Below are 25,803 nucleotides of genomic sequence, written 5' to 3'. Positions count from 1 at the left end.
TGAGCGCGGAAGGGGCGGGGAGTTGCAGCTGGAGCAAACCCTGGCTCTGGATAACGTCTGCCGGCGCGAGGAATATCCACTAAAGCTGCGCCACCAACAGAGAGAAGGAATGAACTGAGCAGTTTAAAAAAAATGCAAACACAGCAGAATCGGAAAACTAGTAATAGACCGAAACCGTTGCCAGCAATAGCGGGCCGGGCACTGCACCGGAAGCAGCGACTCGGTTGCCAGGGTGAAAGGTGAAGGGGCGGAGCCTATTGCGAGGGGTCAGTTCCAGCACGAGGAGCAGCATGGATTCCGGCAGTAAAGGTAGAATGAGCGGGTAGGCCTGGCAGGGTCAGGGGGCGGGGGCATGGGCATGTTACCACTCAGATTAATGGTTACCGCGGGAATAAGCTGTCAGTCATGTTGTGTTGTATTAATGGGATCATTTTGCTGTTTCACCCTTCGAGATAAGGAGAGCCCCGGATCTTTAAAATGTTTTCGAATCTGTAACTATCATCGGTGTGTGTGGTGCTCAGGAACTGCACGCAACCATCCCTGTAAGTGTTGCTATGAATTGGTGAAACACACGACCAGTACTGACCAGGAAATTCTATTGGCTCGAAAAATCCGACTGGACCTCTTCCCCCATTGCATTGTCCAATTGCATCTGAAATACTTCCTACATATTTCACTCCATTACCCCAAAGCGTCGATCAGTCTTTGTGTGAAGAGCTTCCTGATTTCACTTCTGGACCTACATAAGAAATAGGAGCAGAAGTAGGCCATTTGGTCCCTCGAGCCTGCTCCACCATTTAATAAAATCATGGCTGATCTGATCATGGACTCAGCTCCACTTCCCTGCTCGCTCCCTATAGCCCTTATCACTCAAAAATCCATATATCTCCGCCTTAAATATATTCAATGACCCAGCCTCCACAGCTCTCTGGGGCAGAGAATTCCATAGATTTACAACCCTCTGAGAGAAGAAATTTCTCCTCACCTCAATTTTAAATGGGCGGCCCCTTATCCTGAGACTATGTCCCCTAGTTTTAGTTTCCCCTATGAGTGGAAGTATCCTCTCTGCATCCACCTTGTCTAGCCCCCTCATTATCTTATGTTTTGATAAGATCACCTCTCATTCTTCTGAACTCCAGTGAGTATAGGGCCAACCTACCCTCATAAGTCAACGCCCTCATCTCCGAAATCAACCGAGTGAACCTTCTCTGAACAGCCTCCAATACAAGTATATCCCTCCTTAAATACAGAGACCAAAACTGTTCGCAGTACTCCAGGTGTGGCCTCACCAATACCCTGTACAGTTGTAGCAGGACTTCTCTGCTTTTGTACTCTATCCCCCTTGCAATAAAGGCCAACATTCCATTTGCCTTCCTGATTACTTGCTGTACCTGTATACTAACTTTTTGTGTTTTATGCACAAGGGCCCCCAGGTCCCTCTGTACTGCAGCACTTTGCAATTTTTCTCCATTTAAATTATAATTTGCTTTTCTATTATTTCTGCCAAAGTAGATAACCTCACATTTTCCCACATTATACTCCATCTGCTAAATATTTTGCCCACACTTAGCCTGTCTATATTCCTTTGCAGATTTTTTGTGTCCTCACAATTTGCTTTCCCACACATCTTTGTATTCATCAGCAAACTTGGCAACATTATACTTGGTCCCTTCATCCAAGTCATTAATATAGATTGTAAATAGTTGAGGACCCAGCATCAATCTCTGCAGCACCCCACTAGTCACTATTTGCCAACCGGAAAATGACCCATTTATCCCGACTCTCTGTTTTCTGTTAGTTAGCCAATCCTCTATCCATGCTAATATATTACCCCCAACTCCGTGAACTTTTATCTTGTGCAGTAACCTCTTATGTGGCACCTTATCGAATGCCTTCTGGAAATCCAAATACACCACATCCACTGGTTCCCCCTTATCCTCCCTGCTCGTTACATCCTCAAAGAACTCCAGCAAATTTGTCAAACATGATCTATGCCTCTTTTTCCTACTATCAAGTAGTGCATATTGTTAGGGCAGAGCAGAGGGAGCTTTATTCTGAATTCAACTATGCCTGATCTGGTAATACTGGAAGGTGTGCCAATCCCCAGTATTATCATTCAATGCAATGAGCCCAAAATTCACACACCAGCTGACAAATATCACTGGTTTATAATTAGAACCACTGCTCTTGCAACAGGGATGTTCATTCTTCTTTCTCTGGGCTCTCTGTAGGTGCATAAATGGATACTGTGTATCTTTGGGTACCATAAAATTTAAATCCATGTTTATATTAACTTACATGAATATCAAGTTACTGATACAATCAGATTTTGGAACTCCCTAATTAGGATTTACTCACCAATAAGAAAGAAGAAAGATTTGCATTTATATAGTGCATTTGGCAATCGCCCTATGAGGACAGATTGAGCAGACTAGGTCAATATTCCCTAGAGTTTAGAAGAATGAGAGGTGATTGAATTGAAACATATAAAATTCTTAAGGGGATTGACAGGGTTAATGCTGAAAAAATGTTTCCCTGGCTGGGGAATCTAGAACACGGGGTCAAAGTCTCCGAATAAGAGGTCGGCTATTTAGGACTGAGATGAGGAAAAATGTCTTCACTCAAAGGGTTGTGAATCTTTGGAATTCTCTACCCCAGAGAGCTGTGGCTGCTCAGTCATTGAGTATATTCAAGACAGAGGTCGCTAAATTTTGGGGAATTAAGGGATATTGGGATAATGCAGGAAAACATAGAAACATAGAAAATAGGTGCAGGAGCAGGCCATTCAGCCCTTCTAGCCTGCACCGCCATTCAATGAGTTCATGGCTGAACATGAAACTTCAGTACCCCCTTCCTGCTTTCTCGCCATACCCTTGATCCCCCGAGTAGTAAAGACTTCATCTAACTCCCTTTTGAATATATTTAGTGAATTGGCCCCAACCACTTTCTGTGAAGAAGTCCACAGGTTCACCACTCTCTGGGTGAAGAAGTCTCTCCTCATCTCGGTCCTAAATGGCTTACCCCTTATCCTCAGACTGTGACCCCTGGTTCTGGACTTCCCCAACATTGGGAACATTCTTCCTGCATCTAACCTGTCTAAACCCGTCAGGATTTTAAACGTTTCTATGAGGTCCCCTCTCATTCTTCTGAACTCCAGTGAATACAAGCCCAGTTGATCCAGTCTTTCTTGATAGGTCAGTCCCACCATCCCGGGAATCAGTCTGGTGAATCTTCGCTGCACTCCCTCAATAGCAAGAATGTCCTTCCTCAAGTTAGAAGACCAAAATTGTACACAATACTCCAGGGTGTGGCCTCACCAAGGTCCTGTACAACTGTAGCAACACCTCCCTGCCCCTGTACTCAAATCCCCTCGCTATGAAGGCCAACATGCCATTTGCTTTCTTAACCGCCTGCTGTACCTGCATGCCAACCTTCAATGACTGATGTACCATGACACTCAGGTCTCGTTGCACCTTCCCTTTTCCTAATCTGTCACCATTCAGATAATAGTCTGTCTCTCTGTTTTTACCACCAAGGTGGAGTTGAGATAGATCAGCCATGATCTTGTTGAATGGCGGAGCAGGCTCGAGGGGCCAAATGACCTACTCCAGTTCCTACTTCTTATGTTCTTAAGTTCACAACCTCAGGATGTTGCAAAGCACTTTACAGCTAATGAAGTACTTTTGAAGTGTAGTCACTATTGTAATGTAGGAAATGCGGCAGCCAATTTGTGCACAGCAAGCTCCCACAAACAGTTATGAGATCATGACCAGATAATATGGTTTAGCGATCCAGTACTCCCAGATCAGACATAGTTTAATTTAGAGTAAAGATCCCTCTGCTCTGTCCCGACAATGAGGCAACAGTACTAAAAAGAAAAACAGAAAATGCTGGAAATACTCAGCAGATTAGGCAGCATCTGTGCAGAGAGAAACCGATTTTCTGACCTGCTGATTATTTCCAGCATTTTCTATTTTTATTTCAGATTCCAGTATCCGCTTTTTTTTGCTTTTGTATTTGTACTAAAAGCAATCTTTTCTAAAACACCAGGCATACAAAATTCAAATCAGCAAATAAAAAATAAATGGCTAAAAAGATCCGCACCTACCTTTTCCTGCTGCGCACACCAGAGATCCTGGTCCTGAGGCCTCCTCCCTGCGCATCGGAGCGCGTGCACGTCTGGACGGACATAGAGCTGGACTGGAGTCACGTGGCACTGGGCAGCCAATCCAGATAAAGTATTTCTCATTCATAATAATGGGAATTCCGTAAATAGGAATTCTCATTATGATTGAGAAACACTTCCCCCGCCCCCCCCCCTCACCAAAACACCAATAAAAAATAGGGGGAGGGGGAAATCACACATTTACTTAAATTAAAGTTAATAAATGTCTCAGAAAAAAATACATTTTTCCGCTTAATTTTTTAAGTTTTTAAATTATGGTTTAAAATAAACTTGCCTTAGTGGGCAGGGTTTTTAAACATTAAAATGTGTTTTTTACATTTTATTTTTATATGCTTTTGTATGTTTTAAAACTCTTATGCTGGTAAAAGTAGGCTCTGCGCTTGCTTTTACCAGGCACAGGAGTTTTCAGGACATTCGCTGGGCAAGAGATGGGCATATACCGCAATGTTGCCCATGCGAATGTCCTTGCTGCCGAGATGCGTGCGATTGATCAGAAAAGCTGGTTTTCGGCACATGTGCATCGCACACCGAAAACCGGCTTTTGCAATGCCTTCCCGGGTCCATACAAACTCCGTATGGACCCAGGGAGGCCCGGATTTCAGGGCGATAAAGACCGATCTCTCGCTCCTACGGAGCCCATTTCTTGGCAGAAAGGGAAGAAAAATCATTTCGCTGAGTCTCTACCCCTTTTACATTGCCATGGGATTTTCAAAATTTCCTGGGGTTGGAGGTAGGCCTGAACCTGCAATAGGTGCAGGTCCATTGGAGGCATGCTAATGAGGGAGAAGAGTGTATTCTGACTGTCTCATTTTTCTGGGACATCACTGTCCTAGAGACAGGCTAAAGGCTGAAGGGTAAGTTAATTTTTAAAAGTTTAGACCCTGATGATGATAAGGTCAAAAGTAGGAAAACAGACCTCATCTCAGCTCCTTTAAGTCCAATAGTTTGGTATGGTAGCATAATGGTTATGTTATTGGACTAGTAATCCGGAGGCCTGGACTAATGATTCAGAGACATGAGTTCAAGTTCAAATCCCACCACGGCAGCTGGGGAATTAAAAATTCAGTTAATTAAATAAATATGGAATTTAAAAACAGTATCAGTAATGGTGACCATGAAACCACCAGATTGCCGTAGCAACCCATCTGGTTCACTCATGTCTTTTCGGGAAGGAAAGCTGCTGTCCTTACCTGGTCTGGCCTATATGTGACTCCAGACCCACAGCAATGCCTTCTGAAATGCCCAACTCCCCTCTGAAATGGCCTAGCAAGACACACAATTATAACAAACTGCTACAAAGATTACAGCAGTTCAAGAAAGCGTTTCACTACGTTCTCAAGGGCTATTGGGGATGGGCAATAAATGCAGACCTTGCCAGCGATGTCCTCATCCCATGAACGAATAAAAAAACTGCTCAATGTTATAATAAGTAAATACTTGTGCTGTATTTATTTTTATCCTTTAATCTCTCCCTCCATGTAAACACCCCAACCCGTATTCACAGCCACCTCCTTGGCCTTGTCATCTCATGTGGCCTCACTACTCCCATTGTGTCAATCACATATGAAGCCATCTCGGACAAATTCCTTGAATTACTGGCCACCCACGTCCTCCTTCCCCCCTCCAAACCATACTTCCTTCTGTGTCAGTCCCTGGAAAAAACTCTCCCAACTCACTTACAACTGCAGTTATAAAATCCCAACTGTCCAGCCTTTGGCCCTCTCATTTACCACGACATTTCTGCAGCTACCGATCTGCTCAACCACTCCCTCGCCGCCACCTTTGATGCCCTAGTCTCTGTTAAAACTATTACTCTCTCTCACCATAGTCATTCCCCCGAATACGGACCTCATCTCAGCTCCCTTAACTCCAAGGGACGCAGACTTGAACGGATATGACGGTCAACTGGTTTAAGCCATTCACCGCCAGATCTGGCTGGACCAAATAAAGCATTATCGGATCCTGTTCTCGTCTGTCAAAACTGCTCACTATTCCAGGATCATTCTGGAATCCAAAGTTAACCTTGGCTTCTTTTCTCTACTGCAAACCGTCTTCTTCAACTCCTCTCCCGTCTCTTCCACCCTTACCCCAAACAACATGTGAGAGGAGCTCATGGACTTCTTTGTCTCTTAAGATTGAAACCATCCAATCAGCTGCCTCTGCCACTTCCCTCCCTTCTCCTAGGCCAGCAAGCCAAACTTTCTCTAAGGTTCCCCGTGCCTTAGCCCTGAACTTGCATCTTCCTCCAGTTTCTCTCCGATTTCCCCTCATGTCCTCTCCGAGCTCATCTTGTCCATGAGATCCACTTCCTGCTCCCTTGACCCTATTCCCACTAAACTGCTGACTACCCAACTTCCTTTGTTGGCTCCCATGTTAGCTGGTATTGTTAACGGTTCACTCATCTCCCTCGCCTTCAAATCTGCCGACATCACCCCTGTCCTCAACAAACCATCTCTTGACCCCTTCGTCTTTGCAAACTACCGTCCCACCTCCAACCTCGCTCTCCTCTGAAGGTGTTGTCTTTCCCAGAACCCCATGTTTGAATCCCTCAAATCGGGTTTCCGCTCCTGCCACAGTACCGAAACAGCTTTTATCAAAGTTACAAATGACATCCTATATGACAGTGACGAAGGTAAACTATTCCTCCTTGTCCTTCTCGACTTGTCTGCAGCCTTTGACAGGGTTGACCACTCCATCCTCCTCCAATGCCTTTCCACCATCATCCAGCTGGGTGGGACTGCACTTGCTTGGTTCCATTCTTATCTATCTAATCGTAGACAGAGAATCACCTGCAATGGCTTCTCTTCCCACTCCCACATCGTTACCTCTGGTGTTCCTCCAAGAATCTATCCTTGGCCTCCTCCATTTCTCATCTACATGCTGCCGCTCAGCGACATCATCCGAAAACACAGTGTCAGTTCCCACATGTACGCTGATGATATCCAGCTCTACCTCACCATCACTTCTCTCGACCCTCCAAATTATCTAAATTGTCAGACTGCTTGTCCGACATCCAGTACTGGATGAGCAGAAATTTTCTCCAATTAAATACTGGGAAGACCAAAGCCATTGTTCCCATTGAACAAACTCTGTTCCCTCGCCACTGACTCTGTCCCTCTCCCTAGCATGTGTCTGAGGCTGAACCAGACTGTTCACAACTTTGGTGTCACATTTGACCCTGAAATGAGCTTCTGACCACATATCCACGACATAACTAAGACCACATATTTCCACTTCAGTAACATCGCCTGACTCCACCCCCTGCTTCTGCCCATCTGCTGCTGAAACCGTCATCCATTCCTATGTTACCTCTAGATTTGACTAATCTAACACACTTCTGACTCGCCTCCCATGTTCTACCCTATGTAAACTTGGCTGCCCGTGTCCTAACTCTCACCAAGTCCCCCGCTCACCCATCACCTCTGTGCTCGCTGACCTACATTGGCTCCTGGTTAAGCAAAGCCTCGGCTTTAAAATTCTCACCTTTGTTTTCAAATCCCTCCATAGCCTTGCCCCTCCCTATTTCTGTAGCTTCCTCCAGCCCCACAACCCTCCTCGTTGTCTGCGCTCCTCTAATTTTGGCCTCTTGCGCACCCCTGATTTTAATTGCTCAAGCACTCGTGGCCGTGCCTTCAGCTGCCAAGGCCCTAAGTTCAGGAAATCCCTCCCTAAATTTGTCCGCCTCTCTGTCTCTCTTTCCTCCTTTAAGACGCTCCTTAAAACCTACTTTGACCAGCTTTTGGTCATCTGTCCTAATTTCTCCTTATGTGGCTCGGCGTCAAATTTTATTTTATAACACTCTTTTGAAGCACCTTGGGATATTTTAAAAGTGCCATATAAATACAAGTTTTTGTTGTTTATATGTGGGAATATTGAATACAAAAAGAAGGAGGTGATGATTAATCTGTGCGACTTTGGTTAGGGCACAGTTGGAGTACTATGCAGTTTTGGGAATCTCACCATAAAAAGAATATTGGGACCATGGAAAATTGCAACACAGATTCGATGGTATGTTTCCAGGCATGAGAGATTACCATTATAACAAAAGATTTCAAAAATGTGGGCTATAGTCCTTATTGAGAACTAATAGAAGTATAAGAGAGTGAGGCCAGTTGTAGTGCTTGTACCACTTCTTTGCCTGAGACCAGTTAACTTAGCACAGCGCAGGAATTGAATCTGGGACATACCTGGTCATGTGGCTCAGTAACGCACAATTGACTGCATTTATTCAGCGAGCTGTTGAAGGAACCCTCTTGCTCGTTCTTATGCAGATTGTTCTTTTAATGCTAAACCTACAGTTTAAGTTTTATTATGAAAATTATAACAAGTTTTTCTTTTGCATATCACTGTTCTACTAAATAATGTTAAACGTTTTTGTGTATTTTTTGATTAAAGGGACAATATTGGCCCAGAAATCCCGCCTCCCCAGGTCTGTACGGAGTGTGTATGGACCCAGGAAGGCATCACAAAAGCCGTTTTTCAGCGCACAATGTGCATGTGCTGAAAATCGGCTTTTCCGAACGGTCAAGCTCCAGCTGACAGATTCTCCGCATCTCAGGAGCGAGGTCATTTGTAAGGGCAAGATTGCAGTATTTACCCATATCTTGCCCAGCAAATGTCCTGAAAACTCTTGCGCCTGACAAAAGCAGCTTCATAGCCTGATTTTACAGGCGTACCGTAAGAGTTTTAAAACACACAAAAACATCATAAAATAACATTTAAAAACACATTTTATTGTTTAAAAACCCTCCCCACTATGGTAAATTTGTTTTAAACCATAATTAAAAAACCTTTTTAAAAATCGGGAATTTTAAAAAAATAAGACATAAATAACTTTAATTTAAATTAATGTGGTGTATTTTTTCTATTTTTTATTAGTGTTTTGGATGTTTTGGGGGGTTTTGGGGGGTTTCTCAGTCATAATAATGGGAACTCCATATATTATGAGAAATATATGAGAAAATATTGTACCTTGATTGGTTGCCCAGAGCCATGTGACTGCAGCTCCAGCTCTGTGGGTGTCCTGACATGCACACGCTGCGATGCACAGTGAGAGGAGGCCTCAGGATCGGGATTGCTCGTGGGTGCAGCAGGTTCTGGCAAGTGCGCATCTTTTTTCCCTTTTTTAGCCGATTGCCTGTGGGAAGCAGCCGACCGGGATTTCTAGGCGATTATAATTTGTTTCACATGGTGTCCCAAAACAGTGGTGCCTATAAATGTTGTAAATTGTACTAGATCAGAAATCTTAACTGTTAAATGATCTAATTTCATTGTTTTCAGGATATTTTATTGTATTTACTATGAACAGGAGTGGTTCAGATATGATAACCCTCGCCCATAGTCCCATCCATCCTCACAGTTGATTATCCCATTATCAATCAATGTTACATGTATTCTTTAAATCAAATTGCAACATTCCATTTTTTTGTAATATGTATTATACAAGAATCAAACTATAAATTACAAAAAGTAAGTCATAAGGCTGCATTTTAACCTCAACGTTTGAGTTGAGATCCATTGACCATTCAAATTTAATTCTTGCACCTTAAGCCTCCATTATATTCCATTCCTTTCAACCACTTCCAATAGTAGAATTCGACAGTAATTAATAGTGTAAAAACATAGCCAAATAAAATGGCTATTAGAGGAGAGCTATTAGGAAGCAAGTGTCACATGCTGTCAGATCTTCAAAGCTAACCTTGGAGCATCCACAATTTTTCCATATTCTATTGAAAATTTGTGGCGACAGCTTGAGAACATGACGAGTATGTTTGCAATTGAGCCTATAGTTTTTTCAGTGGATCAGGGTTTTGGTGAGACCATACCTGGAGTACTGTGTACAGTTTTGGTCTCCTTATCTGAGAAAGGACATACATGCCTTAGAGGCGGTGCAACAAAGGTTCACTAGATTGACTCTTAGGATGAGAGGGTTGTCCTAGGAGGAGAGGGTGAATAGATTGGGCCTATACTCTGGAGTTTAGAAGAATGAGAGGTCTTATTGAAACATAAAAGATTCTGAGGGGGGTTGACAGAGTAGATGCTGAGAGGTTGTTTCCACTGGCTGGAGAGTCTAGAACTAGGGGGCACAGTCTCAGGATAAGGGGTTGGCCATTTAAGACTAAGATGAGGAGCAATTTCTTCACTCAGAGGGTTGTGAATCTTTGGAATTCTCTACCCCAAAGGGCTGTGGAAGCTCAGTCATTGAGTGTATTCAAGGCTGGGATAGATAGATTTTTGGACTCTAGGGAATCAACGGATATGGAGATTGGGCGGGAAAGTGTAATTGAGGTTGAAGATCAGCCATGATCTTATTGAATGGCGGAGCCGGCTCGAAGGACCATGTCACCTACTCCTGCTCCTAATTCTTATGTAGTACATTGGTAGTAAGGTGATCAATGTGTTTGACTATATATAACATTCTAGTTAATAGTCTGAAACTTCTGGAAGATGCATCTTAATAAGGAGCCATCACCTGTTAGCAAATTAGCTTTGGGAATTTAATTACATCCTATCTTTTTAAGCACCACTCTTTAACATTTTCTATTCAGAATGTTATGTTTGAAATCACGTAACGAATAGCAAACCTGAAAGATTTAAAATTAGTTACTCTTGTTTTAATGATGCCATAAGCATTTATTTTTTGGATGACCAAAATATTTATAAAAAGGGAGAGAATAGAATATGAGAGTAAATTAGCAAGAAATATAAAAAGAGATTGTAAGAGCTTCTACAAGTATGTAAAAATAAACGAGTAGCAAAAGCACATGTTGGTCCCTTAGAGACTGAGACAGGAGAAATTATATTGGGGAGCAAGGAAATGCTAGCGACTTTAAACAAATATTTTGTATTTGTCTTCACAGTGGGAAACACAAACAGTATACTAAAATTAGTGGGGAACCAAGGGACTAATGAAAGTAAGGAATTTAAATTAATTAATATCAGTAGAGAAAAAATACTAGAGAAACTAATGGGGCTAAAAGCCTACAAATCCCCTGAACCTGATGGTCTACATCCTGGGGCTCTAAAAGAGGTGGTTGCAGAGATAGTGGATGCATTGGTTGTGATCTTCCAAAATTCTCTAGATTCAGGAATGGTACCAGTGGATTAGAAGGTAGCAAATGTAACCCTACTATTCAAGAAAAGAGGGAGAGAGAAAACAGGAAGTACAGGCCAGTTAACCTGACATCGGCATTCGAGAAAAAGCTGGAATCTGTTATTAAGGAAGTGGTAAGAGGGCACTTAGAAAATCATAATGTGTTTAGGTAGAATCAACATGGTTTTATGAAAGGAAAATTGTGTTTAACAAATTTATTCAGAGTTTTTTGAGGATGTATCTAGCAGGTTAGATAAAGGGGAACCAATGGATGTAGTATATTTGGATTTCCAAAAGGCATTCGATAAGGTGCCACATAAAAGGTTGTTATTATGCAACATAAGGGCACATGGGGCTGGGGGTAATGTATTAGCATGGATAGAGGATTGCTTAACGGACAGAAAGCAGAGAGTCGGGATAAACAGGTTATTTTCAGATCGGCAGGCTGTAACTAGTGGGGTGCCACAAGGATCAGTGCTGGGCCTCAGCTATTCACAATCTATATTAATGACTTAGATGAAGGGACCGAGTGTAATGTATTCAAGTTTGTTGACAAAACGAAGTTAGGTGGGAAAGTAAGCTGTGAGGAGGACGCAAAGAGTCTGCAAAGGGATATAGATAGGTTAAGTGAGGGGGCAATAAGATGGAAGATGGAGTATATTGTGGGGAAATGCGACATTATCCACTTTGGTAAGAAGAATAGAAAAGTAGAATATTTTTTTAAATGGTGAGAAACTATTAAATGTTGGTGTTCAGAGAGATTTAGTGACCTTTTACAAGAAACACAGAGTTAGCATGCATGTACAGCAAGCAATTAGGAAAGCAAATAACATGCTGGCCTTTATTGCTAGAAGATTGGAGTACAAAAGTAAGGAAGTCTTGCTATAATTGTACAGGGCCTTGGTGAGACCACACTGGGGGCCGAATTCTTCAAGGCCTCCGTCCGCCCAAGTGCCGCCAATGGCCGCCGAGGTACCGGACGGTACTTTCGGCGGGGTTTTCATTCCCAAGATCCCTCAAAGGTCGGCGGGCAGCAAATGAGGGACTTACGCCACCAATCTGGGTGGCAGCCAGTGGGACACCTCATTCTCGGCGGCAGAGGCGCTTGCCACCAAGTGCCGCCGAAGATGGAGTCGGTCCCACGAAGGGTCGAAGACTTAAAAATAAAAATGATTAACAAAAAATAAAAAAACTATCAGAAGACCTTCAGTGGATCCCATCAAGGTAAGTCGCTGTGGAAAAAACAAATAAAAAATGTTCACTAACCTTTTTTCCACGAACTTCCTATTTACCGTTGGGGACAGACCAGCCTCCAGCCAGCGGTCCACCCCTGTTCTGCCGCCGACTCCTGCCCGCACCAATCTAGCATCTCAGCGGGCGGGAGTCTACTTACGCCACTCGGCCGTCCGCTGGCGTCAGCGGGCGCTTCCCGGCGTTCACCCCTCTCGCCCACTCCAGGCCACGTTGAAAGTGGCACTGGGCGGATGTTGCAGAGGAACGTCGGCGGCAGTGGGCAGTAAGTTGATCAATTTCAGCCTCTTGGAGTACTGTGCGCAGTTTTGGTCTCCTTACCTAAGGAAGGATATATTTGCCTTGGAGACAGTGCAATGAAGGTTCACTAGATTGATTCCTGGGATGAGAGGGTGGTTCTGTGAGGAGAGATGGAGTAGATTGGACTTATAATCTCTGGAGTTTAAAAGAATGAGAGGTGATCTCATTGAAACATATAAGATTCTGAGGGGGATTGACAGGATAGATCATGGCTGAAGAGTCGAGAACTAGGGGTCTTAGTCTCAGGATAAGGGGTCGACTTTTTAAGACTGAGATGAGGAGGAATTTCTTCACTCTGACTTTTTGGCATTCTCTACCCCAAAGGGCAGTGGATGCTCAGTTGTTGAGTATATTCAAGGCCTACATAGATAGATTTTTGGACTCTAGAGGAAATAAGGGATTTGGGAATCGGGCAGGAAAGTGGAGTTGAGGTTGAAGATCAGCCATGATCTTATTGAATGGCGGAGTAGGCTCGAGGGGCCATATGGCCTACTCCTGCTCCCAATTCTTATGTTCTTATGGATAGACATCTTTTTAAAGTTTTCCTCTTCGGCTTTTAACGTGTTTTAAAACAGGTTTTCTACTGTTGGAAATGTTCATTATAAATATATAATGTGTTGAGAAACATTTGAATAAATTGTGAGTGTTTTTCAGTTCAGTAGCTTGTGCTAGCAACATATTGGATGCACAGCACAAATCAGTTGCTCAGTCTGATCATTGTGCCTTCTCTCCAGGGAAGAAGTGTTTCTGAGAAGATTCATAGAAAGCTGTGTGTGTGACTAACGTAGAGCAAAAGGAGGAATAGACTTAAAAATATTCTTGCTGGGTTCGTGACAGTTCGATGTGAAGTCAGATCACGAAATGTCAAGCTAAGCCACAGAAAGCTCTGTCTATTGTTAAAATTGTTTTTTTACTGGAGTCTTAAAATTTGTGGTAAAATTACTAACCTATTGTGTTCTCAAGTTGATGCTTTTAAATAGTAGCACTTAGCACATTTTTGAGGTACTCCCTTTAATAGATCTGCTACACCCTCAGACACTGATCTTTGCCATCTTTGATTGGAAATTGATTGTTGGCCAGGATTACTCCGGAAAATCAAAAGCTAATATTGTAATAGCTTTATGATATAATGGTTAAAATGGTATTCCACTTTGGCTGATCTGGCAAAAGTCTTTCCACCATAATGTATGTAAAGAGATAGTCTTTGAACAGTGAATACATTTTTTTTAAAATGTTAGTTTTATGACGCTGCATAAAATGCCCATAAATTCAACAGAAGAGAAAAAATCATAGCAGAAGGACATGTGGATTCTGTATTTTATGTAATGAAATGAGAAGTTTTGTGAGGAATTCTCCTGGCAATATATGGTTTTGTTCAAGTGATATTGTGAATTGGAACATTGGGCTCTGGGTTCTTGATGATGTCACTATAACAAAACCTCATGATATTATGAGTTAGTGTTGAATACTAAATGTAGTTCTTGCACCTTAAGCCTCCATTACATTGTATTCCTTTTATTCAGTTCCAATAATACGTAGGTCTACAGTAATTAGTACAGTGTGAAAACATGGACAAATAAAATGGATTAATTGTTAATTTATCTCATTGCTGTTTGTGGGACCTTGCTGCGCATAGATTGGCTGCCATGTTTACCTACATAACAACAGTAACTACACTTCAAAGAATATTTTTGGGCTGTGAAGTGCTTTAGGCAGTCCTGAGAAGGTGATATAAATGCAAGTTCATCCTTTGCATTATCCAGTCTGCCATCTGTATTCACTAGAACCTTTGCATAGTAGCGCTATGCAGATCAGAATTTTGTGTGAGACATGCTCTCATGGCAAAGCTCCTTTTGTGATTGCATTTAATTCTGGGTTAGTGAATATAGCTCATGTTTCTTTTCTTACTTGTATTGTACTTGTCTCCATTCTCTTGCCTAGGAGTTACTATTTTTTTGCAATACATTTTTACCTTGGCTATTAATTTATTCTGTTTGTGAGGAAATTTACTCCAGCCCAGTTGTAACTTGAAATAATTATCCATATCAAATGAATTTGATTCTTATACTGTGACTTAAATCTTATTCTTTTGAAACATTTTATACAAAGCTGAGCATTCAGATGGGCTGAGGATAGTCAGAATCTATTTCTAACCAGATTGCGGATCTCCTTCAGAACAAGATGTGCAATAAATTCAGTACTGAGAAAGGTGAAAATTTGATTAAGAGCACTGATTAAGTGGTGCTAAACTTTGTAATGTTCCTTCAGGCCACTGATCCTCCCTTTTATTCTTAAAATTTTAGAATAATTAAGGCACTGAGCTCAATATTCACTTGGGTATTTAACATTTGTCATAAATATATTTCAAAAATAACTATTGTAGGGTGGTCTATTATTTCACAAAGATAATATTTATCTTAATGAACATCCATCAAGTAACCTCATCAGTTGCAATATTCTGTTTTTATCATGGGAATTGTTCAGATTATGTATAAATTAATTCCAGAACATTGGAAATGCTGCAGACTGTTAAATGATAACATTAACACTTATGGATTATTGTTTTTATATTCACAAAGTGAATTTAGTAGTATACCTGTACTGGAGATGCAATTATAATGAATGCTCACAGAATATAAAAAGTAGAACAAATCTTGGTATACACATACTCTTTGAAGTTTTCTGGAAATGCACAACAAGTCAGTCAACATATGAAAGAGAACCGTGAATATTTAAGTAGAACTCTTCAATTGAATTCAGGTGTACAGCTGATGAAATATGAACATATCTTTATCTTTCAGGTGGTTGCCAACCACCTGTGCATTTCGAGCATTTTCTGTGTTTCAGATTTCCAATTTTTGTCATTTTTCATTTAATTTGTTAATTATTTAGTGTTTCTCACTGGTGAGTTGCTTTAAAAGGAGGGTGAGAGGCTGTCCATTATCACTAGAGCCTTTAGTTAATTTGATAGATTGAGTGACAAGATTACCAAGTTGTTCTAATTAACAAAATTATACCTCAATGACGAATACAGTGACTATTTTTAAGTCGTGCCTGAAGCGACCAGTTACTTTTCTGTTTGAGACTGTGTGTTCTGTTTTTGATCCCTCACTTCCCAACCTCCCAGTATTGAATCCATTTTCATACTGCTAAATGAAGTGAAGATCAGTTTGTCTACCATCCCTGCTGGACTTTGAGCATTCTTTGCATTAGCTGTCTAAATTAAAAATACGACTACCATTGTTCTGAATAATAAACAACCAACTGTGAGCAGCAAACACAAATCTCTTCCTCTGAGAACCACCACACTGTAACTGCCGCCTATATCACTTCTGTTCATTAAAACCTAACAATTTAAACGCTACACAACTTAGTTTTCTAAAAAAAATTTTGCTGTTTATTATTCAAATAATCTTTTTTCTATAGAGCAACAACTTGCATTTTGTGACTGTGACAAAGATAAACTATCCCTCCTCGTCCTCCTCGTCCTCCTCGACTTGTCTGCAGCCTTTGACACAGTTGACCACTCCATCCTCCTCCAATGCCTCTCCACCATCATCCAGCTCGGTGGGACTGCAATCGCCTGGTTCCATTCTTATCTGTCTACTCGTAGCCAGAAAATCTCCTGCAATGGCTTCTCTTCCCAATCCCACATCGTTACCTCTGGTGTCCCCAAGAATCTATCCTTGGCCCCCTCCTATTTCTCATCTGTATCGAAAACACGGAATCAGTTTCTACATGTACCCTGACAACACCCAGCTCTACCTCGCCACCACGTCTCTCGGCTTCTCCATGGTCTCTAAATTGTCAGACTGCTTGTCCGACATCCAGTACTGATGAGCAGAAATTTTCTCCAATTAAATATTGGGAAGACCGAAGCCATTGTCTTTGGTCCCCGCCTCAAACTGCGTTCCCTAGCCACTGATTCCATCCCTCTTTCTAGCATCTATCTGAGGCTGAACCAGACTGTTCGCAAACTAGGCGTCATATTTGACTCTGAAATGAGCTTCCAGCCACATATCTGTGGCATAACTAAAACCGCCTATTACCCACCTCTGCTCCTGCCTCAGCATATCTGCTGCTGAAACCCTCATCCATGCCTTTGTTACCTCTAGACTTGACGACTCTCAACGCACTCCTGGCTGGCCTCCCTCATTCTACCCCACGTAAACTTGAGGTCATCCAAAACTCGGCAGCCCGTGTCCTAACTCGCATCAAGTCCTGCTCACCCATCACCCCTGTGCTCGGTGACCTACATTGGCTCCTGGTTAAGCAAAGCCTTGATTTAAAAATTCTCATCCTTGTTTACAAATCCCTCCAGGGCCTCGTTCCTCCCTATCTCTGTAATCTCTTTCAGCCTCATGGCCCCACGGGCTGTCTGCACTCCTCAAATTCTGCTCTCTTGAGCATCCTTGATTATAACTGCTCAACCATCGGCCGCCATGCCGGGCCTTGGTTTAACGTCTCATCCGAAAGACGGCACCTCTGGCAGGGCAGCGCTCCCTCAGCACTACACTGGAGTATTAGCCTAGATTTTTTTTATGTGCTCAAGTTCCTGGAGTGGGACTTGAACCCACAACCTTCTGATTCAGAGGTGAGTTTGTTACTCACTCAGCCACGGTAAGAGGAGATAGGAGAGAAATTAGAGAAATATACAAATTTAAGGTTAGGGCAGGGGGAAGCGGAGAGGAAGTACGGTCTGGTGGGCTAGAGGAAAGAAGGGAATTGAAAGCAGAAGTAGATGTTGTCGATCTTTTTAACAAAGAAGTCCAGGAGCACCTCACATTTATTATTGGAGGTGAAGGAGGGGGATGCAGGGAGGGTGGTTTGAGAGTAAAGTTTGGGAATAAAGGGAGAACAATGTTATGATAGACGCACATCAACAGTAGCATCAGATTGTGAATATAATCAGGAATCCACTGGATACATTTAAGTTGTACATATTGGAAAGAGGCCAATCAGTTCAAATTAGACAGCCTGTCAATATAATGAGAAAGATGGTGTAAGCACTATTGCCCTGCCACTCATTAGGTTATGGGGTTAATATAATAGGTTCTGTGTGCTTTATTCTAAATTTTGGTGACCTGAAATTAATAACTGCAGCTTTTGTTTGTATGCCTGATATTAATTAGTAACTCAGAATGGGTTTCTATTCTCTTTCTAAATGGGGTACATTACACTTCCATTTCATGTATTTGGGTTAATTCAATACCTTTTGAATTCTTCAAATATGGTAATGCTTTATTGTGCCATTTAAAAAAACATTGACAAACTTTATTACAGTTTTATTAGGAATGTTTCTTTAAAATTGTACCTTCCTTCCTAATGACTTAGTATGTCATATCCATTGCCCAGTGTTGTTCTCAGCAATCCAGGAAAGACCTAGTTTTGATACTTGATCTGCTTTGAATTTGCTGATCTCAGTAGTGGCAGCAGTTGACATGCTTATTAGAATCAGCAGTCGGGAAGAACATAAAAAATAGGAGCAGGAGTAGGCCATACGGCCCCTCGAACCTGCTCCGCCATTCAATAAGATCATCACTGATCATCGACCTCAACTCCACTTTCCTACCCAATCTCCTTATTCCTTGATTGCCCTCGACTCCAAAAATCTATCTATCTCGGCCTTGAATACATTCAGAGACTAGGCATCCACTGCCCTCTGCGGCAGAGAATTCCAAAGATTCACAACCCTCTGAATGAAGAAATTCCTCCTCATCTCTGACCTAAATGGCCTATCTCTTATCCTGAGACTGTGCCCTGTAGTTCTAGACATTCCAGCTAGGGGAAACAACCTCTCTGCATCTACCCTGTCAATCCCCTTCAGAATCTTGTATGTTTTAATGAGATCACCTCTCATTCTTCTCAACTCAATCTCTTGTCAGAAGACAGCCTTTTCATCCCAGGAATCAACCTTCGTTGCACCATCTCCAAGGTAAGTATATTCTTCCTTTAGATAAGGAGGCCAAAACTGTGCACAGTACTCCAGGTGTGGTCTCACCAAGACCCTGTACAATTGTAGCAAGACTTTCTTACTCTTATACTCCAACCCCCTTGCAATAAACGACAACATGCCATTTGCCTTATTGCTTGCTGTACCAGCATGCTAGCTGTATGTGTTTCTTGCATGAGGACACCCAAATTTCTCTCAACACCAACATTTAAAAGTTTCTCACCATTTAAAAAATATTCTGTTTTTTAATTCTTCCTACCATGTTAATAACCTCACATGTCCCTACATTAGACTTTGTCTGCCACCTAACTGCCCACCTATTTATCCCTACTCTCTGTTTTCTGTCTGTTAACCAATTATCTGTATAAGATTATGAGGGGGCTTGACAAAGTGGATGCAGAGAGGATGTTTCCGCTGATGGGGGAGACTAGAACTAGAGGGCATAATCTTAGACTAAGGGGCTGTCCATTTAAAACTGAGATGAGGAGAAATTTCTTCTCTCAGAGGGTTATAAATTTGTGGAAATAAACAGTTTCTTAAACGATACGGGGTTATGGGGAATGTGCAGGGAAGTGGACCTGAGTCCATGATCGGATCAGCCATGATGGTATTGAATGGCGGAGCAGGCCCGAGGGGCCATATGGCCTACTCCTGCTCCAATTTCTTATGTTCTTATGTTCTTATCTATCCATGCTAATACATTACCTCCAATCCTATGATCCCTTATCTTGAGCAATAACCTTTTATATGGCACCTTATTGAATGCCTTTTGGAAATCTAAATATATTACATCCACTGGTTCCCCTTTATCTACCCTGCTAGTTACATCCTCAAAAAACTCTTAATAAATTTGTCAAACATGATTTCCCTTTCATAAAATCATGTTGACTCGGCCTAATCATGTTATGATTTTCTAAGTGCCCTGATACCACTTCCTTAATAATGGATTCTAGCTTTTTCCTGATGACTGATATCAGGCTAACTAGTGTGTAGTTTTCCAGTTTTAAAAAGTGCATACAAGGGTACATTAGGATTAACAAAGAATCAGGACTGGCTATGATGCACCACACAGTTGAATAGTTTGCCAGTTTTCACTGACTAAACACACACGTAAATAATGGCCACTTGGTTGCCTATGAACCATTCCATAGTTAGTGCCTAGTGGGGGAGAATTGTATCAAAAAAAATCTAACTTGTACACTGAATATGTTTAATATTAGGGTGGATAGGGAAGCACAGATACTTTGTATTTGATTGTTGCAGTCCGTAGCTTAAGATAACAGGCCAAATCTTGCTGGAGTGGGGCATCTTTCGGCATGCACAATTAGACGATTTCCTGCACCCTTCAGCTGGTGTATAATTTCTACCGTAACTTGCTGAAAGTGTGAACTGAAAGCGGCGTGGCAAGGACAATGGGGCATCTGGCACCTCGATGAATGATGGGACAAACAGTCTTATCTCCTTAACCAATGAGATTTAAGGATTGAGATTGAAAAAAACGAATGAACAAGGCGAAGGAGAGTGAATTAGAATTACATCAGGTACAGAAAGAGAAATAAAGACAGGGAAAGAAAGATTGGATTAAGAGCGAGAGAGATAAGAGAGAGAAAGGAAAAGTAAGAAAAACAAATCAAATTAAAAAAAAATGTCTGCATTTTACCACATGTTGGACTGAGACTTAACAGTTTAAATTCTTCCCTTTCTCGGCCAGAGAGATTGGTAGGCATTGCATTAACAGTTATCACTTCAGTACACTATTAATTATGAGCCCTGACTTTCTGCGGCGAGTTTCCCGCCCCACCACAGTGTCGTAACGGCTCTCACCAAAGTTACAAGTGACATCCTTTGTGAATGTGACAAAGGTAAACTAATCCTCCATGTCCTTCTTGACCTGTTTGTAGCCTTTCACACGGTCGACCGCTCCATTCTTCTCTAACGCTTCCACCATCGTCCAGCTGGGTGGGACTGTACTCGCCTGGTTCCATTATTATCTATCTAATCGTAGCCAGAGAATCACCTGCAATGGCTTCTCTTCCTGTTGCCACACCATTATCTCAGGTGTTCCCCCAAAGGTCTATCATTGGCCCCCTCCTATTTCTCAATTACATGCTGCCCCTTGGCAACATCATCCGAAAACACAGCATCAGTTTCCACATGTACACTGACGACACCCAGCTCTACCTCACCACCACTTCTCGGCCCCTCCAGTGTCTCTAAATTGTCAGAATTCCTTCCGTAAACCTCTCCATCTCTTTCCTCCTTGAAGATGCTCCTTAAAACCTACCCCTTCGGCCAAGCTTTTGGTCATCTGTCCTAATGTTTCCTTGTGTGTCTCGGTATTAAATTTTGTTTTATAACACTCCTGTGAAGTGCCTTGGAATGTTTTACTATGTTAAATGTGCTATATAAATACAAGTTGTTGTTGAGTTTAATGGGCAATTAATGCGCAAATCCAGCAAGTTCTTAAAAGTAATGGGAGCCTAACGACGAGATGCTGTTTGCGCAAGGGGAGCGGCGTAACTCGATCAGCAATTTCTGGAGATTTGCAACTCGCATTGTATCTCTTCTTCCCTTAAACTTGTTAGCCGGTTTGCACATTAGTAATGTTGTGAACTCGCCGTTATTTTTCCAGGCAGATTTAGTTGAATATGTAATTATTCATCGACCTACCGCCCGCTTACCAAAAATGCAATTTTGGTGAAAAGACATCTACATACCGTGGACATACCATTCGGTGGAATATTCATCATTGACATACCGCTGAGCAGTCTGCACAGGTCCGCCATGCAGAACCTTCCGCATATCACCCAAAAAGTCCGATTTTCATGGCATACCGCCGACATACCACTGGAGCTGCATACTGTCCTGGAAAAGGTGGTTTTATGCAATGTTAAGTGGGCGGTAGTGCTTGGAGCCACCATTTCTAAATCGGGAACACTCAGCTAAAGCAGCACCTCTGTATTTCTGAGGTGATAATGACTTTACAGTGCAATTGACAGTGGAAAAGGTATTTTTATTGGTACTGAGTAAATTATTAAGATCAAAGGCATTTTAATTATATTTTTTAATTGAAAAATATTCTGGAGATTTAAAAAGAATGGGACCTGTACTATCTCAGCCTGTATTGCTGACTACCTGTCTAATGGAGGATTCAGATGTGAGAAGGTTTATTAAGCAGAGTTATCAAGGTAATAGAGGAGGTTGCAAGACTGATGAGGAGGCCTTACCCGCAAAGGATTTTCAAAGAGAAGCACTCATACTTGGACCTGACCGATCGACAGTGTGTTCGAAGGATGCGCTTCCGAAAAGAGGTCATCACTGAGATTTGCCAGCTCATTAAGGCAGACCTGCAGCCCAGTATTACCAATATTATTGCACTCTCTGTCGAGAGCGGCACTTTCCTTTTATGTATGTGGCTCTTTTCAGGCATCAGTTGGGGACATATGTTGTATTTCTCAGTACGCTACTCATCGGTGCATTCGACAGGTAACCGAAGCACTGTATGCACGCTGGATGGAATTTATAAACTTCCCAATGACCAGGGAGGCATAGAATGACTGCTTTGGGATTTGCATGCATTGCCAGCTTCCTCAAGGTGCAGGATGCTGTTGACTGTACCCATATTGTCCTGCGAGCACCATTACAGGAGGCGGAGGTGTACCGAAACCGTAAGGGATTCCACTCCCTTAACGTGCAGCTCGTATACGACCATACACAGCGCATAATGGCAGTGAATACCAACTTTCCAGGGAGCATTCATGATGCGCACATGCATGAGAGCACTGTGTCTGACCTGTTGAAGTCTGAGCCACAAGGTAAATGCTTGATGCTGGGGTACAAAGAGCCACCTGGCTCTTGCCCCCGCTGTGGAACGCTCAGACAGAAGCTGAGCAACGATATAATAAGAGCCATATAGCACATGTAATATTATGAAGCAATGCTTTAGATGCTTGGACCACCTGAGAGGCAGGCTGCAATACCATCCTGAGCAGGTTGCTCAGTTCACAGTGGTGTGTTGCATGTTGCATAATGTAGCAATCATGCGGGGACAAGAATTGCCACAGTGGACTACAGGACCACCTGAGGAGAGAGTGCAGGAGACGGAGGAGGAACGAAAGAAAAATGAGGGGGAGGAGGATGACGAGGAGCTTCCAGGTGAACCCATGGCACCACCCCTCCCAACATCACAGCAGAGGGCATGCGGAGCGTATGCCACTGCAAAATTGTTATGTCAGCAGCTCATAAATGAACGCTTTGCTTGAATGTGGAGAGCTGCATTTTGGAACCCTGATGACTGTTACCCCAAAAATTTGACACTGTACAAGAGAGTGCTTAAATTCAATTCCAACATTTATGTAAAAAAAACAACAATTTTAAAACTTTGTAAAACATAACTATAAAACAACTGTAACAACTTTAACAAAACTTTAACAACTTGAAACTTCAATTATTAAATGAACAAGTAAAACAAAAGACCCTTTACTGTCCTCGACCTCGGTCGCGTGCTACACCACCCTTGGGACTATTCCCCCATTTCTTACTCCTGCCCTTCCCTTTCCCACTGCCCCTGAGCCCGAACCTCCCCGGGGTGGTACCAAGCTAGCATGCAGCAGCGCACCCCGAGTGCTGTTGCTGTCGTTGGGGGTCAGACATTGCAGGCACAATGGGCCCAAGTTTCCACATGATTTGCGCCTGATTTTTAGGAGCAACTGGTGGAGAAAGGACTATCTTAGAAATCGCAATTCTCCACATTTTTTTTTCTGCAGTTCTCGTCAGGTAGAACAGTTCTACTTTGGAACAGAATTTTTTCTTCAAAAGGGGGCGTGTCCGGCCACTGACGCCTGATTTGAAAGTTTCCACAGTGAAAACGTACTCCAAACTAAAGTAGAATGGAGCAAGTGAAGATTTTTGTAGAACTGAAAAAACCTGTTCTACACATTAAAAAATCAGGTGCAGGTTACAAATTAGGCGTCCAGAACGAGGTGGGGGGGGGGGGGGGGGAAGGGAAGTCATTAAATTCTATAATAAATCCTTATTTATACTTATACAAATATTATACAAATAAATCCAACCTGAATAAACATTTATAAGCAAAGAAAAGATTAAATAAATCATCTTCCTACCTGTGTGAAAGTGCTTCAGGCAGGCCTTTCGGGACCGAAGGCTGCCGGCCAGTCCCCAGCACCAGATTTACAGGTAGGTGGCGTTGGGTTGGGTCGGGTCGGGGGGTGGGGGGGGGTCGGGGGTGCGGAGAGGGAGGAGTGAGAGAGAGGTAGGGAGGTCAGATCCAGTCCGGGAGCGGGAGTCGGGTCAGGTCCAGTGGGGGGGAGGTCGGGTCGGAGGGCGGGAGCGCGGGTCGGGTTGGGTCCAGTCGGGGGGGCGGGGAGCGGGAACAGGAGCGCGGGTCGGGTCAGTCGGGGGGGGCGGGGGGCGCGGGTGTCGGATCTGGTCCGGAGGCTGGGGGGGCGCGGGTGTCGGGTCTGGTCCGGAGGCAGGGGGGGGGGGCGGGGCGGGGAGCGGGTGTTGGGTCTGGTCTGGTCCGGAGGCGGGGGGGGGGGGAGCGGGTGTCGGGTCTGGGCCGGAGGCAGAGGGGTGCGGGGAGCAGGTGTCGAGTCTGGTCCGGAGGCTGGGGGGGCGCGGGTGTCGGGTCTGGTCCGGAGGCAGGGGGGAGGCGGGGAGCGGGTGTCGGGTCTGGTCTGGTCCGGTCCGGAGGTGGGGGGGGGGGGGGAGCAGGTGTCGGGTCTGGTCTGGTCCGGTCCGGAGGTGGGGGGGGGGGAGCAGGTGTCGGGTCTGGTCCGGAGGCAGGGGGGGGGCGGGGAGCGGGTGTCGGGTCTGGTCGGGGGTGGGGGGGAGCAGGAGCTGGCCGTGGGAGGAGCCTTATTCATGCAGCCTCAGTGAGGCCATTCAGCCAGGGCTAGGGGCTGCGTGCTTCGGGGCCCCCCCTCCACAGCTCGTGCTGGCTGCGCCGAGGGCCAGAGGACCTGCAAGTAGGTGGAGAATACCGAGGATTTTTTTAGGCGCACGTGGCGCGAAAAACGGGCGTCCAGGTCGGGACTGCGCCGTTCTAGGCGCGTGTGGAAACTTGGGCCCATTAAATGGGGTCACAGGAGAAGCTCGTGATGTGGAAGGCACGGCTTCAGGGACGGAATCTGCTGGCAGCTCCTCACCCTCAGGTGCTGTCGACCTGACTACTATGGCACATGGGGATTTCGCGCCATGTCCCGATCCCGTCGATTGCCGCATGGCATCAACGGAGTCGGCGGTTCACTCCATCGCGGTGATCAGATGCGGCATATCCTCTGACTGCCGTTCTGATAGAGCCACGATGTTTGCGGCTATCGTAGCCATGGCCTTGTGTAGCTCTCGACCTATGTTGATGCTGGCCTGTGACAGACACACCATGTCCTGGTACACACCTACAGCAACCGACCTTTCCTGCACCAACCTCCATCGCTGCGGCAAAAGCGCTTCAACACTGGGGGTGCATTGCTGCACACCACTTGGTCCCACAGAATCAGAGGAGCCACGGGAGAATCCCCTGAATACAGACTCGGTGGTGGAGGATGTTCCAGCTGGTCCACATGGAACTGGTGTATCCTCCTCCATCTCCACCCCCACCCCCACCTCCAATGGCTCCAGGATCAGCGGCTCTTCCCCTTCCTCTTCGTCTTCGTCTCTACCAGTGGTGATGTCGGGATAGGGCTGGGTGACGTCAGAGGTGGAGGCAGTGGGTCTCTCATCTGGTCTCTCTGTGGAGGTGTGGTCTGAATCGTCTGAGACTGGAAGTACAAAACAACATTTAAAAATGCTTGGCATCAGGAGAGGGGTCAGGGTTACATGAGTATAGTGACTCAGCACAGTCTTACTTAAATGTCCACCACTGCTGTATTACTGCATTACATATCGCAAACAGACCATATATATATGCATTGCGTTACATGCCCCCAACATTGCAGTACATCACATGAACCCAACATTACAGTGCAATATACTTACATTACATTACATGAGGCCAACATT

At 43.8% G+C, this 25,803-nt stretch overlaps 1 protein-coding gene across 1 annotated transcript in view; it reads left to right on the top strand.

The window, feature by feature from the left end:
* The first annotated feature begins 213 nt into the window (after window positions 1–213).
* cmc1 (C-x(9)-C motif containing 1) overlaps window positions 214–25,803 on the top strand; it is a 144,619-nt gene continuing 119,029 nt past the window's right edge. Inside the window, exon 1 of the mRNA XM_070879945.1 lies at window positions 214–309. Coding sequence (XP_070736046.1) covers window positions 291–309 — 19 coding nt within the window. The 5' untranslated portion in view covers window positions 214–290. The remainder of the gene's footprint in view (window positions 310–25,803) is intronic.

The sequence above is a fragment of the Pristiophorus japonicus genome, chromosome 5 (genome assembly GCF_044704955.1).
Source record: "Pristiophorus japonicus isolate sPriJap1 chromosome 5, sPriJap1.hap1, whole genome shotgun sequence".
NCBI classification, from domain to species: Eukaryota; Metazoa; Chordata; class Chondrichthyes; family Pristiophoridae; genus Pristiophorus; species Pristiophorus japonicus.
The sequence above is the reverse complement of the archived record's forward strand: the minus strand, read 5'-3'. Positions and strand labels throughout refer to the sequence as shown.